At 39.7% G+C, this 16,698-nt stretch overlaps 1 protein-coding gene across 1 annotated transcript; it reads left to right on the forward strand.

Moving 5' to 3' along the window:
* The first annotated feature begins 8,563 nt into the window (after positions 1-8,563).
* On the forward strand, positions 8,564-12,342 carry LOC125229734. The gene is made up of 5 exons (XM_048134661.1): positions 8,564-8,720; positions 9,114-9,164; positions 9,567-9,653; positions 10,976-11,209; positions 12,183-12,342. The coding sequence occupies exons 1-5, from the start codon at positions 8,685-8,687 to the stop codon at positions 12,210-12,212; spliced, it is 438 nt and encodes a 145-aa protein (XP_047990618.1). The 5' UTR covers positions 8,564-8,684; the 3' UTR covers positions 12,213-12,342.
* Positions 12,343-16,698: the final 4,356 nt, after the last annotated feature.

Here is a 16,698-nt window from a genome sequence, read left to right on the forward strand (position 1 = left end):
GGCTTTTCCCAGGGGAACGCGGGTTTGGAGTAACATAGGCAAGCGCTGTTTTCTTCACCGGACTTGTCTTGGTGAGTACTTGAGTGAGCAGTAACCAAGGTAGAGCTGATGCTGAACCCTGGCTTTTCCCAGGGGAACGCGGGTTTGGAGTAACATAGGCAAGCGCTGTTTTCTTCACCGGACTTGTCTTGGTGAGTACTTGTGTGAGCAGTAACCAAGGTAGAGCTGATGCTGAACCCTGGCTATTCCTAGGGGAACGCGGGTTTGGAGTAACATAGGCAAGCGCTGTTTTCGTCATCGGACTTGTCTTGATGAGTACTTGAGTGAGCAGTAACCAAGGCAGAGCTGATGCTGAACCCTGGCTATTCCTAAGGGAACTCGGGTTTCGTGCAACATAGGCAAACGCTGTTTTCGTCATCGGACTTGTCTTGATGAGTACTTGAGTGAGCAGTAACCAAGGTAGAGCTGATGCTGAACCCTGGCTTTTCCCAGGGGAACGCGGGTTTGGTGTAACATAGGCAAGCGCTGTTTTCGTCATCGGACTTGTTTTGATGAGTACTTGAGTGAGCAGTAACCAGGGTAGAGCTGATGCTGAACCCTGGCTATTCCTAGGGGAACTCGGGTTTCGTGCAACATAGGCAAACGCTGTTTTCATCATCGGATTTGTCTTGATGAGTACTTGAGTGAGCAGTAACCAAGGTAGAGCTGATGCTGAACCCTGGCTTTTCCCAGGGGAACGCGGGTTTGGTGTAACATAGGCAAGCGCTGTTTTCGTCATCGGACTTGTTTTGATGAGTACTTGAGTGAGCAGTAACCAAGGTAGAGCTGATGCTGAACCCTGGCTATTCCTAAGGGAACTCGGGTTTCGTGCAACATAGGCAAACGCTGTTTTCGTCATCGGACTTGTCTTGATGAGTACTTGAGTGAGCAGTAACCAAGGTAGAGCTGATGCTGAACCCTGGCTTATCCCAGGGGAACGCGGGTTTGGTGTAACATAGGCAAGCGCTGTTTTCGTCATCGGACTTGTTTTGATGAGTACTTGAGTGAGCAGTAACCAGGGTAGAGCTGATGCTGAACCCTGGCTATTCCTAGGGGAACTCGGGTTTCGTGCAACATAGGCAAACGCTGTTTTCGTCATCGGATTTGTCTTGATGAGTACTTGAGTGAGCAGTAACCAAGGTAGAGCTGATGCTGAACCCTGGCTTTTCCCAGGGGAACGCGGGTTTGGTGTAACATAGGCAAGCGCTGTTTTCGTCATCGGACTTGTTTTGATGAGTACTTGAGTGAGCAGTAACCAGGGTAGAGCTGATGCTGAACCCTGGCTATTCCTAGGGGAACTCGGGTTTCGTGCAACATAGGTAAACGCTGTTTTTGTCAGCGGACTTGTCTTGATGAGTACTGGTAAAGCTGATATTGAACTCTGGCTGTACCTAGGGGAACTTAGGTTTGGTGCAACATAGACAAACCCGGTTTCCGTTATAGGCCCTGCCTTTATGAGGACTTGGGTGCGCAGTACCCAAGCCACTGCTGAAGCTGAGACCTGGTGGTACCTAGGGGAACTCAGGTTCGGTGCAATATAAATAAACGCTGTTTTTTGTTCATAGTATGTTTCGTGTGAAATATCTTAGACTCGTCTTTATGACTGGTACTTGGTTGAGTTGAGTAGTACCATAGAATCTGTCAAACTATTTCTGTTGATTGTTGTGAATTCTATGAAGATCGTTTGAAACCACAGACCAACCCCTATAGACATCCATTACAAGACTATTTGCACTGATATAAGCGCGGGCGCTCGCCGTGCCCGATCAGTAGCGACCAAGTAACAGACCCGAAAGCAGTGCGTGTTTTTCGCAGTAAAAAAATTTAAAAAGGGTATTTTGATGTCTTAAAGATGTCGACTTGTAGTGTGTAATGGTGTGGAAAGGTAACAAGAAGCTCAAATTTAAAAACAGACGTCATTACATTCCACATAAAAGTCATATTTATAATTTATTCAGAGCCGGCATAGGTCAACTTACATTGGCCACTTACGCGTCAGTAGAGGGACAGTCCCTTTCATCTGGCGCGACTGCCCGCCGTCCTTGAAACGGCCAATCACAGCGCGCTTAACACATTCCCCGCCCGCTTTCGCACCCCTGGCACTGGTGACTCGTATAGCGAACAAAATATACAAGAATGCTACTCTATAGGAGGTTCTCTGTGTTTGAAACAGAAATACTTTTCTGGTGGCAATCAAGCATACAGCCCGTCTGATAGTAAATAGTTACCGCAGTCTATGGACGCTTGGAACTCCAGTATTCTCTTTATTCCCTGTGTTACTATTAGTGAAATCGACTGTACTTAATTTTGATATTCAAATGGATATACATACGTATTTTTTTAGACATAAATAAAGTGTTTTATGTATGGCAAATTAATAAATTTGTTCTAACTACTTGATGTTAATATTCACTTCTGGTAGGATTTTTGTTCAGTTAATATTATGTTTTATGCCTAACTTGACATTGCATGAAATATTTCTGTATTATAATGCACCGAAACCAGAGTTGCCCTAAATACCGCCAGGGCTCAGCTACAACGCTGTCTTGGCTATTGCGCACCCAAGTCCTCGTCAAGACAAGTCCGATGACGCAAACAGAGTTTGCCTATGTTACACCAAACCCGAGTTCCCCTAGGTACAGCCAGGTTTCAGCATCAGCTCTATCTCGGGTACAGCTCACCCAAATACTCATTAAGACAAGTCCAATGACGAAAACAGCGTTTGCCTGTGTTACACTAAACCCGAGTTCCCCTAGATGCAGCCAGGGTTCAGCATCAGCTGGACTTCGGGTACTGCTCACTCAAGTACTCATCAAGACAAGTCCGATGACGAAAACAGCGTTTGCCTGTGTTACACTAAACCCGAGTTCCCCTAGGTGCAGCCAGAGTTCAGCATCAGCTGGACTTCGGGTACTGCTCACTCGAGTACTCATCAAGACAAGTCCGATGACGAAAACAGCGTTTGCCTGTGTTTCACTAAACCCGAGTTCCCCTAGGTGCAGCCAAGGTTCAGCATCAGCTGGAATTCGAGTACTACTCACTCGAGTACTCATCAAGACAAGTACGATGACGAAAACAGCGTTTGCCTGTGTTACACTAAACTCGAGTTCCCCTAGGTGCATCCAGGGTTCAGCATCAGCTGGACTTCGGGTACTGCTCACTAGAGTACTCATCAAGACAAGTCCGATGACGAAAACAGCGTTTGCCTGTGTTACACTAAACCCGAGTTCCCCTAGGTGCAGCCAGAGTTCAGCAACAGCTGGACTTTGGGTACTGCTTGCTCGAGTACTCATCAAGACAAGTCCGATGACGAAAACAGCGGTTGCCTGGGTTACACTAAACCCGAGTTCCCCTAGGTGCAGCCAGGGTTCAGCATCAGCTGGATTTCGGGTACTGCTCACTCGAGTACTCATCAAGACAAGTCCGATGACGAAAACAGCGTTTGCCTGTGTTACACTAAACCCGAGTTCCCCTAGGTGCAGCCAGGGTTCAGCATCAGCTGGACTTTGGGTATTGCTCACTCGAGTAGTCATCAAGACAAGTCCGATGACGAAAACAGCGTTTGCCTGTGTTACACTAAACCCGAGTTCCCCTAGGTGCAGCCAAGGTTCAGCATCAGCTGGAATTCGGGTACTGCTCACTCGAGTACTCATCAAGACAAGTCCGATGACGAAAACAGCGTTTGCCTGTGTTACACTAAACTCGAGTTCCCCTAGGTGCATCCAGGGTTCAGCATCAGCTGGACTTCGGGTACTGCTCACTAGAGTACTCATCAAGACAAGTCCGATGTCGAAACCAGCGTTTGCCTGTGTTACACTAAACCCGAGTTCCCCTAGGTGCAGCCAGGGTTCAGCATCAGCTAGACTTCGGGTACTCATCAAGACAAGTCCGATGACGAAAACAGCGTTTGCCTGTGTTTCACTAAACCCGAGTTCCCCTAGGTGCAGCCAAGGTTCAGCATCAGCTGGAATTCGGGTACTGCTCACTCGAGTACTCATCAAGACAAGTCCGATGACGAAAACAGCGTTTGCCTGTGTTACACTAAACTCGAGTTCCCCTAGGTGCATCCAGGGTTCAGCATCAGCTGGACTTCGGGTACTGCTCACTAGAGTACTCATCAAGACAAGTCCGATGACGAAAACAGCGTTTGCCTGTGTTTCACTAAACCCGAGTTCCCCTAGGTGCAGCCAAGGTTCAGCATCAGCTGGAATTCGGGTACTGCTCACTCGAGTACTCATCAAGACAAGTCCGATGACGAAAACAGCGTTTGCCTGTGTTACACTAAACTCGAGTTCCCCTAGGTGCATCCAGGGTTCAGCATCAGCTGGACTTCGGGTACTGCTCACTAGAGTACTCATCAAGACAAGTCCGATGTCGAAACCAGCGTTTGCCTGTGTTACACTAAACCCGAGTTCCCCTAGGTACAGCCAGGGTTCAGCATCAGCTGGACTTCGGGTACTGCTCACTCGAGTACTCATCAAGACAAGTCCGATGACGAAAACAGCGTTTGCCTGTATTACACTAAACCCGAGTTCCCCTAGGTGCAGCCAGGGTTCAGCATCAGCTAGACTTCGGGTACTCATCAAGACAAGTCCGATAAAAAAAACCGGCCAAGAGCGTGTCGGGCCATGCTCAGTGTAGGGTTCCGAAGTTTTCCATATGTTTCTCAAAAACTACTGAACCTATCAAGTTCAAAACAATTTTCCTAGAAAGTCTTTACAAAGTTCTACTTTTGTGATTTTTTTCATATTTTTTAAACTTGTGGTTCAAAAGTTAGAGGGGGGGGGGGCGTACTTTTTTTCCTTTAGGAGCGATTATTTCCGAAAATATTAATATTATCAAAAAGCAATCTTAGTAAACCCTTTATTCATTCTTAAATACCTATCCAACAATATATCACACGTTGGGGTTGGAATGAAAAATATTATCAGCCCCCATTTTACATGTAGGGGGGTACCCTAATAATTTTTTTTCCCATTTTTTATTTTTACACTGTTGGCGTGATTGATATACATATTGGGACCAAATTTCAGCTTTCTAGTGCTAACGGTTACTGTGATTATCCGCGGACGGACGGACGGACGGACAGACAGACATGGCGAAACTATAAGGGTTCCTAGTTTTTAAACCTGTCATTAACAGCCAAGCATTACATTTGTCTTGTAAATGTAAAACAAGTACAAGGAAAATGTGTTTTAACTCCAAAGGAATAATGGAGAGCAATTTTATGTAAATGTTTTCTTTGGTGGAGACAAATTAAACCACGCGGGCCAAAAGGCTTTAGTAAGTTCGCCAGAAACGGTGTTATGTACTTGTTTTGAGGAATGAAGAGTTGACGTCACGGTATTGGAATGGAGAAAATATAATTTAATTTTTTGCCAATTTCAGTACTGGAAATTAGTTATTGAACTGATCGCTAGATGGCACTTTTTAAAATGTAAAGTAGCTAACGGTATGTTTTCCTAATAATTTTCAAGAAAAATACCGCCGCTTTTGGGGTTCTGCAGGGCAATCATGGTCGCGCGATAAATAATAAAACATCGGGACGTCCCTATCGCACTTACAAATAGTGCGATAGGGACGGCCCGATGTTTTATCATTTATCGCGCGACCATAATTGCCTGCCTTGGGTTATGTAGAAATGTGTAGGAATTTTTTAAAGCTGATTTTAATGTAAATCTTTGATTATTTGATGGAAACACAAATGAATATGCTTATACCATTGAGGTTTGAAGAGTTTCCTCAATTCCTCATGAATCCGATATCCGATTATAAGAAATCGAGCTTGACAAAATTTGACTTGAAATCTCAATAATATGCTTAACAAACATAACAAAGAGAACAAATCTCATAACAAATAAATGGCACTGTTCTGAACGTAAATGCATGCTGTTCTTATAAAAATACCAAAGTCACGTTAAGTGTGCCCTTGAGATTTCAAGAGTTCCGTTCTGACCATCATCAGCAGTTCCACTGCACTAAATGTTACTGTTCGGTATGTAAATGTATGCTGTTCTTATAAAAACACAAAAATCATCATATGTATGATTTTCAGATTTGAGAAGTTCCCTCAATTTTTCCAGGATCCCATCATCAGAACTGAGTTCACCTGAGTTGAAAAATGGAACCAATCTGTATGCATATACATTCAATCAAAAACAAATTTTCAACATCGGTCAAGTAACGACGGAGATATGGACGTGGAACAAACATTAAAAAAAAACATATACAGACGAATTGAGAACCACCTTCCTTGACATTTGGGGCGGCGGTTAAAAATGAGGTGGAAGCATTTTCAAGGTTAAGTCAATCACCAAAAAAAACAAAGTAATGATTATCAAAAGTGTAATTGATATTGTGAATACGTAGTAATAAAGTAACAAGTAAGAGCGGTTTCGCACTGCGTCCGATTCAAATCCCTGAAAATAGAATTAGTATAACGCCACGGATAATGTATACGTAATTTTCTGTTTAAGTAGTAGTATTATTTTGGATCCTCGTGCGTTACTTATAAACTAGGTATGTGAAATGTGCAATAAAGAGTATTGTATCGTAGCATATGGTGTGCTGGTTAGTTATCCGTGAAATGAAGGACACTTTCCGTGACGTTTTTTACCCCCGACGCAAAAACGACGTGTTATAAATTTGACGTGTCTGTCTGTCTGTCTGTTTGTATGTATGTCTGTTTGTCTGTGTGTGTGTCTGTCTGTGGCATCGTAGCTCCCGGACGGATGAACCGATTTAGATTTTTTTTTGTCTATAAGCTGAGTTAGTCGGGAGTGTTCTTAACCAGGTTTATGAAAATCGGTCTGCTATGTCGTGGTCGGGGGTTTTTCCAAAAAATTTTTTATACGTAACATTATAATATTTTACTCAGATTTCCCCAAAAACAATTAGAAATATGTGACAATCTCACGAAATTCACCTGAGCTATTATTATACGAACTTTCCTTGTCCTAAGAAACTGCGACTCATTATTCGAATTTGGCGAAGAAATATCTGGATTCCCTCGAGAGGCAACTTTGGAGGAAAAAAGGACGAAAGTTAACGGGACAACTTAGTTTTATTAAATCTAGAAAGTGCTTTTACATTCCTAAAAGTAGTAATTAATTACTGTGTAATTTATTTTAGGTCCCACCAGGAATAGGTTATACGCGTAGTTTATAAATAATTAAATAAATATTACAGTGGCCTAAATACAAGTATTCGTCGATGTGTGTACTCGAGGTTTACTTACTTGTCTGAGGCAGAAGCCGCCTGGAAAATGGCCACCCCTGGAAAAGATCTACCAACAAATAAATCGATTCAAAGAATCTGGGATCAACCTATCTGCACACAAGTCCATTCCCACCTATTAAACTCTTGATCCACCAGCCAAGAAAAGGCACGCATTTTGGCTGTGGCCGAAAGAGAGTCAGGTTCTTGGTTACATGCTCTGCCATCAGCCAACTTAGGAACACTCATGGACAATAATACCCTTAGGCTGGCTGTCGGTCTGCGCCTGGGATCCAATATTGTTTCACCCCATCGTTGCCTCTGCGGAGCTTCTGTGGACAGCCTTGGACACTACGGTTTATCATGCACTAAAAGCGCTGGTCGACTGTCACGCCAGGCCTCCTTAAATGATATCCTCCGTCGGGCCTTCGTCAGCGCAAACGTTCCAGCTGTTCTCAAACCACCCGGCCTTGCGCGTGACGACGGCAAAAGGCCTGACGAAATGACTCTTGTGCCCTGGAGTGTCGGACGGCCCCTTATCGCAACGTGTGTGGACAGTGGACACCCTGGCGCCGTCTCACCTCAGCTCAACGTCAATGAGAGCGGGCAGGGCAGCCGCTGCTGCTGAAGCGGCAAAATGTCGCAAACATATAGCCCTCACGGACCATCATATATTTGCGGCACTTGCAGTCGAAACTCTCAAATTAATTAGGGACTTATCAAAAAAAACTGTGATGTCACCGGGGACCGTAGGGCTGGCTCGTTCCTCGCCCGACGAATAGGCATTGCGATCCAAAGGGGGTACTTTAAATTTATTTTCGTATAAGTAATATTTATGTTTTTAGGTAACTATTAGTCTTAGTTTAGTACTTCGTTATAGTTTTAGGTTAATTTTTATTACTAAGTTTCCATTGTATGTACTTATTTATTTATTTATCTTATGGCATTTATACGTCTTACTGGATTTCAATTACATAATGGTTTCCTTAAGTATTAAATCTTAAACTAGAGATTGATGAATGTGCTCTTCAGATACTCAATTGCCGTTTCGCTGAGGTTACTGTACTTAAAGTTAAACAATAAATACCTATCACTGATCACATATCCTTTGAGTATGATAATATTTTATCAATTTAGAAATCCGTTCCTTGCCAAATTGACTTCATTGTCTATCTTTACGTATTGTATAGAGGTACATCATTAGCATGTGTATATCAAGTATCATTTTTTGTACATTTATGATTCTTTGTTATTTCCTTACATTACACGAAGTTCAACATTCCCGTTAATATAAATGTCACAACAAGTCTTTTCCAAGAATACTCACCTTTGACTGGAGATAGACTTGTTTATAAAATAGTCTAGTCGTTATAGGTTGATAAGTGTCTCCAGTTCAGTTCCTCACCAACTGCTGCGCAAATCGTGCAAAAATGTATAAAATATTCGTGTTGTTTTTGATGTGCTCGGTTAGTGTGTTTTTGATGCTAAACTTATCGTTTGAATCGCGCGCTTTCTTGTTAACAGTTCTGTGTATTAAAATAGTGATAGTTCTACTTATAATAATTAAGTTTTTAAAGTAAACGTAACTAGAAGAACAGACTTAATTTCATCGTACTACTAATTTTTGTTTGTTGTTTGAACATGAAACCTACGTGCATATGAATTTAATATGAGTTTTGAAGTTGTAATTATTTTTAACGTCAAATTTATTGTAGGTCAGAGTTCCAGTATTCATATTTACTTTGGTTGGACAGCTTTTACAATAAATCTATATATTATATCTGTATTGTTATAAACGTTATTATATTATACATAATATGTTTAGACATCATTATTGATCCATACATTTACAATTTTAGGTCATAAATGCTGACCTATTACTTCAACAAAGGCGAAAAGGGGCTACATTGGTAATTTAACTTATATGATTATACTTTATTATAGTTTATAATAATATATTTTCCGTTACATGCTTAGGAATTTAACTAAGTAAGTAATCGGAGGTAGTAGATATGTCTTGGACCTGTTATCTCAGGTTTTCTGGCTTTCAGATTCGATAATTTTGCTACGAATATTTAGAAATAATGACCTACACATTCATACTAAACTACTCATATTTAACATCCGCCTCAGCATAGTGGTAAACATTTTCTGTTTATACAGCAGAGCGCCTGATACTTTGATATGGGCAAAGAACAAGATGTCAACATTAAAGTGAAAAGTCTTCGTATTAAAGGAAAATGATCATAGATACTTGTTAAAATAAGTGTAATATCTGTTAGACTAGTTTTAATTCCAAATTAATGTTTTAGAAACCTTTGTCAGCCTGCTGTGACATTCCGGAATTAGGAGACTCCAAGCATTTAGCAGAATGCTCAAATCCCAAATTGCCTGGACCAGTAAGTACATCTCTAAGTACATATAAGATGTCTTTTATCATCGCCTCTCTCGCTAAGAAACAAAGTTCATCCTCACTTTCGTGACCCTTGGCAAACCAAGAACAAACGGGCCTCTATCTCGTATTTTCCCAGAATGTGCAAGTTGTGGAATGAACTATGTGTTTCCCTTACGCTATGCCATTGGGATCTGTAAGAAATAGGTATTTAGGACTCTCAAAGGTCATCAACGCATAAGTGGCTCCCCCGATGTTCCTTATCTATGTCCTTGGGCGGCGATGACCTCTTCCCATCTGGTGGTTCGTCTGCTGGTATGCTGTTCTTTTGTATGACATAGATCATAAAAAATAGTAAGTTAACCCATTGAACGTTACGCCTAACGTATGTGATGCGTCATCGAGAATCTTATCGCAATGCATGAAAATTGATATTGGGCTATAAATAGCCCGTTGACGTCTTGAGCGGACAAAGGGTTAATGATTTAATAAACATAATATTTTTTTGAACACTATCTATAAACACTATGCAGTGAATCACGTCTTCTTATCTGATAATGTTTATTATTTTTCAGTTATTATCTCTATATTGTTTAATTATAAAGCCCAGATCATGGACATGGTTCATTATGTTTGTCAATAAATTGACAATTAGTAACAATAAATCTATAACAACATATTTCCAAAAGTAAAATGTTATTAAATTTATTCGAGTTATCATTTCATGAGATACAGGACTTGTATTGCATGAAAACTAATAATAATCTATTGATTTATTTATTTATTCGTATGGCATACATGTTAGAAAATAGAAACATAGAACGTGAAATTTTTCTTAAATATCTAGACTAAGAGCAGTCAGCCATTTCGTGGCTTCGTCGCACAGGGTATGAAAGATATGAAAGATATATTGTTAAATTCCACTGAGACGCAATCCTATAACAAAAACAAATAGTTACATGTATTCTAATCATAATTATGTGTCATTTTCGGTAAAAGATACCGTAGGGCAATCGGCGCTTAGGTACGTCACATATCAACGTACCTATTATTATTGGGACATCATTATTTAATAATAACATGCGCACCAATAGCCTGGTAACTTTACCGTTGATTGTCACGGCTTAAATGCAGCCTAACCCTCTTATTCATAAACGTACCTACTCTAAAGTTATCAAGCCGATAAAGTTCGTTTGTCCCTTTCCGAGGTATTGGTGTGATAGAAAAGGACAAACGATCTTAATCGGCTTGATAACTTTAGATTACATTTATGAATAAGGGGGTAAGCCTACAAGCCGAGACCAAGGAGACCAAAGTTTTTTTTTTCAGTGCAACGATGTCCAATGCGTCTTCGAAAAATCCGGTTTCCTCGTTGACAAAAACACTCTTAATAAAGAGGCGTACCGCGCCCATCTGAAGAAATGGTCAGAGGCCAACAGTGGGTGGTCGCAAGCTGTCGACAGGGCTATAGCCGACTGTGTGGATAAAGACTTGAGGCAATACCTTGACTACTCTTGTAAGGCATATGATGTCTTCACTTGCACGGGCATCGCTATGTTGAAGGTATTACATCTAAAATTGCGTTTTTTTTTATACTACGTCGGTGGCAAGCAAGCATACGGTCCGTCTGATGGAAAGCGGTCACCGTAACCTATGGACACCTGCAACTGAAAGAGTGTCACATGCGCGTTGTTACCCTATTAGAAACTTGTGCATTCCAAAAGGAGTGTACAAGTTCTAAGCAGGGTTCTGGTTGCCGACGACTCAAAGGACAATAGATGGAACACATTAGTTCCATAACTCCTCCCGTCATCAGCATACCGCATGGTAACGGAGCCAGTTCTGAGCATGCGTTCGTTCGTGCACCGATAAAGGTATGGAAGTCAAGTCTTTTCATCTGTGCACGATTGAACGAATGCTCGCTCATGTGCCGTAGCTGAATGGCATTTCTCCGTCGCTAAACGTTATGAAACGAAAACGAAACACCGCGAAAGGTAGTCTGGCTCTGTCGCGCCAATACGCAAGAGCGATAGAGATTGATATCTATGAGCGTTTCGTTTCGTGAGCGTTTGTGCTATTCGGCTACGCAACCAGAACACTAAATGAAAATGTAGCTACTCTTTTTACACGTAGCACTTTATAGAGTACTTTACCGCTATAAACCACAAGATGGCACCAGGTGTCGTAGCCGAATGGCATTTCTGCGACGCGAAACAAAAACGAAACGCTGCGAAAGGTAGTTTGGGTCTGTCGCGCCAATACGCAAGAGCGATATCTACGAGCGTTTCGTTTTGTGAGCGTTTCGTGAGCGTTTATGTCATTCGGCTACGTACCGCTATATGAGCAATAGTTAAGCCACTCATAGATAGATGTCTCTGCCTGCATTTTAGATGGCATTATGTTTGTTTCCCGTTACCCGTTACTCAAACTCCCGGGCCATTGCCAGTAGTAGGTCAGCATTGTTTTTGCTATGGTAGGTATATTAATATTATATTTCTTTTATTCATTTTAATTATTTAATTTTTTTTTGTTTCAGAAATGTCCCGAGTCAGCTTGGAAATGCTAAGCTAAGACACTACTTATGCGGGTATTTATTAGAACAAAAATTGTATTTAAATTAATGGTTGTCTTCCAAATTATTATAAATGAATTGATAAGTAGTAAATAAATTTTGGATGTTTCGTGTTATTTATAAATGCTGGTTTTATTATTTTAATTACACATACATACATACATACATACATACAATCACGCCTGTATCCCATAAAGGGGTAGGCAGAGCACTTGAAACTACTAAAGCTTCAGGGCCACTCTTGGCAAATAAGGGGTTAAAAGAAAACGAAACTGTGGCATTACAGTGACAGGTTGCCAGCCTCTCGCCTACACCACACAATTATTAATTCTTATTTCTATACCTATAATACAAGCAATATAATTTAGTTACAAATAGTTTAAAATTTAACCAATTTTTGTAATATAATTACATATGTTATAGGACCTTTTTATAGTAAACTAGCTTTTGCCTGCGGCTTCGTTCGCGTTAGAAAGAGACAAAAAGCAGCCTATGTCACACTCCATCCCTACAATTATCTCGACTTAATCACGTCAATTCGTCGCTCCGTTTTGCCGTGAAAGACGGACAAACAAACAGACACACACACTTTCCCAATTATAATATTAGTGTGGATGTCAAAGTGACCTAAAATAAAGAACGGTGTGAATAAGACATGGTTCTAGGGTAACTTACCGTATCATTACATAGAAGTAGCATAATTTGTAACATTGTTTTTTTTAATACCACGTCGGTGGCAAACAGGTGTACCGCCCGCCTGATGGAAAACGGTCACCGTAACCTATGGACGCCTGCAATTCAAGGGGTGTCACATGCGCGTTGCCGACCCATTAGAAACTTGTACACTCCTTTTTTGAAGAACCCCATACTGTAGTTCATCGGGAATACTCGTACCTCCATATGGGAGCTCATTCCACATTGTTGCCACTTAATTCAACAAATTTGACTATTGGCCAACAAAATTGTAAGTGCACTGGTGTAATAATGCCCTCCTCATTGCTGACATTGGGTTACACAATTAAACCTTTACCCTACCTTGCATTGTCCTTACCTCAGTTAATTATGCAGCAATACTAAATTACTGGTCGTAGAATAAGGAAGGTATACTTATAATCTACTCGTATTTGAGGTAATTAATTAATACAACGTTGTACTATGAGGAGGTACAGATGCTGCCTAAGCCTAGATAGAGACCATAACCTTTTCACTAGTATTTAGCGATCGCATAAACTTATAATAAAATTTATTCAGTTAATGGAAAAAAGAGACGTCTAAATAATGAACAAAAACAAATGACTACACTTTATAAAACAAAGTCCGATGCAAGTCTGTCATTGTTCACTTATCAATATTTTGAAATAAGTATGACATAGGTACTTAATCGTCACAGGTTATCTATCTCTACATCAGCAGTTCTCGAAAAGTTTGTACAAAAATTAAGGGAAAAGTTAAATTTGTTTTTATTAATTCCTATTTTGTTACCAAGATTTTGTTGATGAATTGAGATTTTATTAAGTTTTATTTCGTCATTAAGGTTCTCTAATATCTATATTTTCTTAATTATAACAATTATCCTGTATATATCTTACGAAAGTCGAATTATATTACTAAATGTTGGTAACAAAATAGGATCAATTAAAATTTGCTGACGTGTAAGCATTTTTAACCCCCGACGCAAAAACGACGGGGTGTTATAAGTTTGACGTGTCTGTCTGTCTGTCTGTCTGTCTGTCTGTCTGTCTGTCTGTTTGTTTGTCTGTCTGTGTGTGTGTCTGTCTGTGGCATCGTAGCTCCCGAACGGATAAACCGATTTCGATTTAGTTTTTTTTCATTTGAAAGCTGTGTTAGTCGGGAGTGTTCTTAGCCATGTTTCATGAAAATCGGTCAACTAGGTCGCGGTCGAGGGGTTTTTTCAAAATTTTAATTTTGTGGTTAGGTTATTAAGATGTTTAAAACAATAATCGCTGTGACTGTAAATAAATAAATAAATATTATAGGACATTCTTCATTCGCGGTCCCGGGTTCGAATCCCGGTAAGGGCATATATTTGTGTGATGAGCACAGATATTTGTTCCTGAGTCATGGATGTTTTCTATGTATTATAAGTATTTATATATTAATATATATCGTTGCCTGAGTACCCACAAGAGCTTACCGTGGGCCTCAGTCAATCTGTGTAAGAATGTCCTATACAATATTTATTTATTTATTTATTCAGAATCAGAATCAGAATATTTTTATTCGTTAAACATAGGTAGTACAAAAATTTGGTCTTATAAATAAATATTCTTACACAGATTGACTGAGTCCCACAGTAAGCTCAAAAAGGCTTATGTTGTGGGTAGTCAGACAACGACTTATACATATAATATACAAATATACTTATAAGTATGTTGTTTATAAATAAATAAATACTTATGTACATAGAAAAAATCCATGACTCAGGAACAAATATCCTGTGCTCATCACACAAATAAATGCCCTTACCGGGATTCGAACCCCATCGACTAGACTAGACAGGTCGTCATCCACTGTCAAAAACGCTATCAAAGTTTCATCTAAAGTTTTCAATGACTGCAAAACTAACCCACACTGACCTCTACCCCAAACGCCACATTAACTAATTACCCATTGCCATTATCTGCGGCCGTCGACCCCCTTGGCCAGCCATCGTGTAATTGTCAACGAGGCCCCGACACTGATTCTTAGACCGTGGAACGCATCCGGACGGTGTGTGGCTGTGGAAAAGGTTTGTTCATTACCAATTCGACCGACTCAGTGTCATAAAAAATTGTGTAATGAATGTGTAAATTGTGTATGTATATAAGTATTCGTATATTATGTATATCGTTGTCTGAGTACCCACAATACAAGCCTTCTTGAGTTTACCGTGGGGCTCAGTCAATTTATGTAAGAATGTCCTATAATATTTATTTATTTCAAGTAAATGGTTCCAAAGGTTTGACCCATATTGAAATTCAAATTGTGAAAACTGTTTAAGAAGAATTGTGCGTAATATAATATACCTACATTTTAGGCGTTGCTACAATTATAAGTATATATCTAAGTTAAAATTCAAAACCCCTTATGATACTTTAGCTACTACATTACTTTTTTATACTTGTAGCATGAGAAAGTTGCACCCTCTAATAATTTTTGACATATTTAAGACAATTTGACAATTTTCTTTAATTATTTATAACTCCCGACGCAAAAACGACCGGGTGTTATAAGTTTGACGTGTCTGTCTATTACTGTCTGTGGCATCGTAGCTCCCGAACGGATGAACCAATTTAAATTTAGTTTTTTTTTGAAAGCTGAATTAGTCGGGAGTATTCTTAGCTAATATGTTTTATGCATTTCGGTCCACTATGTCGTGTGTTTTTTTTTTCAAAATTTTAATTTTGTGGTTAGGTTATTTAATATGCCGCGTTTGTAAGCGCGAAGTACTATTTTACTTGTATGCTTCATTTAAGCATGAAGCAAGCATTGCATAAACGAATAGTAGCGGCGCATAAGTAAATGCAATATTGAAGTCAAATTCAAGTAATCTGTATCATACATACATACATACATACATACAATCACGCCTGTTTCCCAGAGGGGTAGGCAGAGATCACGGATTTCCATTTACTACGATCCTGACAAACCACTTTCGCTTCACACACTTTCATAACATTTCTCATACGCGCTGTATCATACTGAAGGAAAATTTTGTAGTTCCAGTACCTACCTAAGTATTTACTTCAGTGTGTTACTATGATGAGTGAGTTGCCTAGGGAGAAACAATTATGTCATGGAGCTCAAACAATGGCAAGACCCTAGTAAAGCTGAATTCGACAATCTTATAGACCTTAACCAGTTCTAAGCCTTCAGATACAGACATGAGGTAAAAAATGTATTAAATATACTGTATTAAATTCTTAGGAGTAGAACTTGATCCCTATCTAAGATGGAATGAGCACATAGATTCTGTATGCAAACGTCTGGCTAGCGCATGCTACTCCTTAAAAAGTCTCTCTAAAATAGCTGACGTAACTATACTTAAAACTATATACTTTTCCTACTTCGAGAGTATTATCAGATATTGTATAGAAGTATGGGGTAACGGTGCGAACATAGACTCTATTCTACTCATGCAAAAAAAGGCATTACGAATTATCACTGGGTCTAAACGAATACCAGTAACTCATCGCAATATGTTTATATACCATAAAATCTTTACAGTTACGGCATTGTATTTATATCGAGTATGTGTGTATATTTATATAAATCAAAATGATCACAAAAAAGCAGAAGAAATTCATAATTTCAATCTAAGAAATAAATCAAAATTGATCCAACCTAAATCTAACTTTATACATTTTAATAATAGCCTGAACATTATTGCAATTAAAGTTTTTAATAAATTAAGCACTGACATAAAACAATGCAGTGATTTAAGATCCTTTGACATAAAATTAAAAGATTATTTTATTAA

The sequence above is a fragment of the Leguminivora glycinivorella genome, chromosome 9 (genome assembly GCF_023078275.1).
Source record: "Leguminivora glycinivorella isolate SPB_JAAS2020 chromosome 9, LegGlyc_1.1, whole genome shotgun sequence".
In the NCBI taxonomy this organism is placed as follows: Eukaryota; Metazoa; Arthropoda; class Insecta; order Lepidoptera; family Tortricidae; genus Leguminivora; species Leguminivora glycinivorella.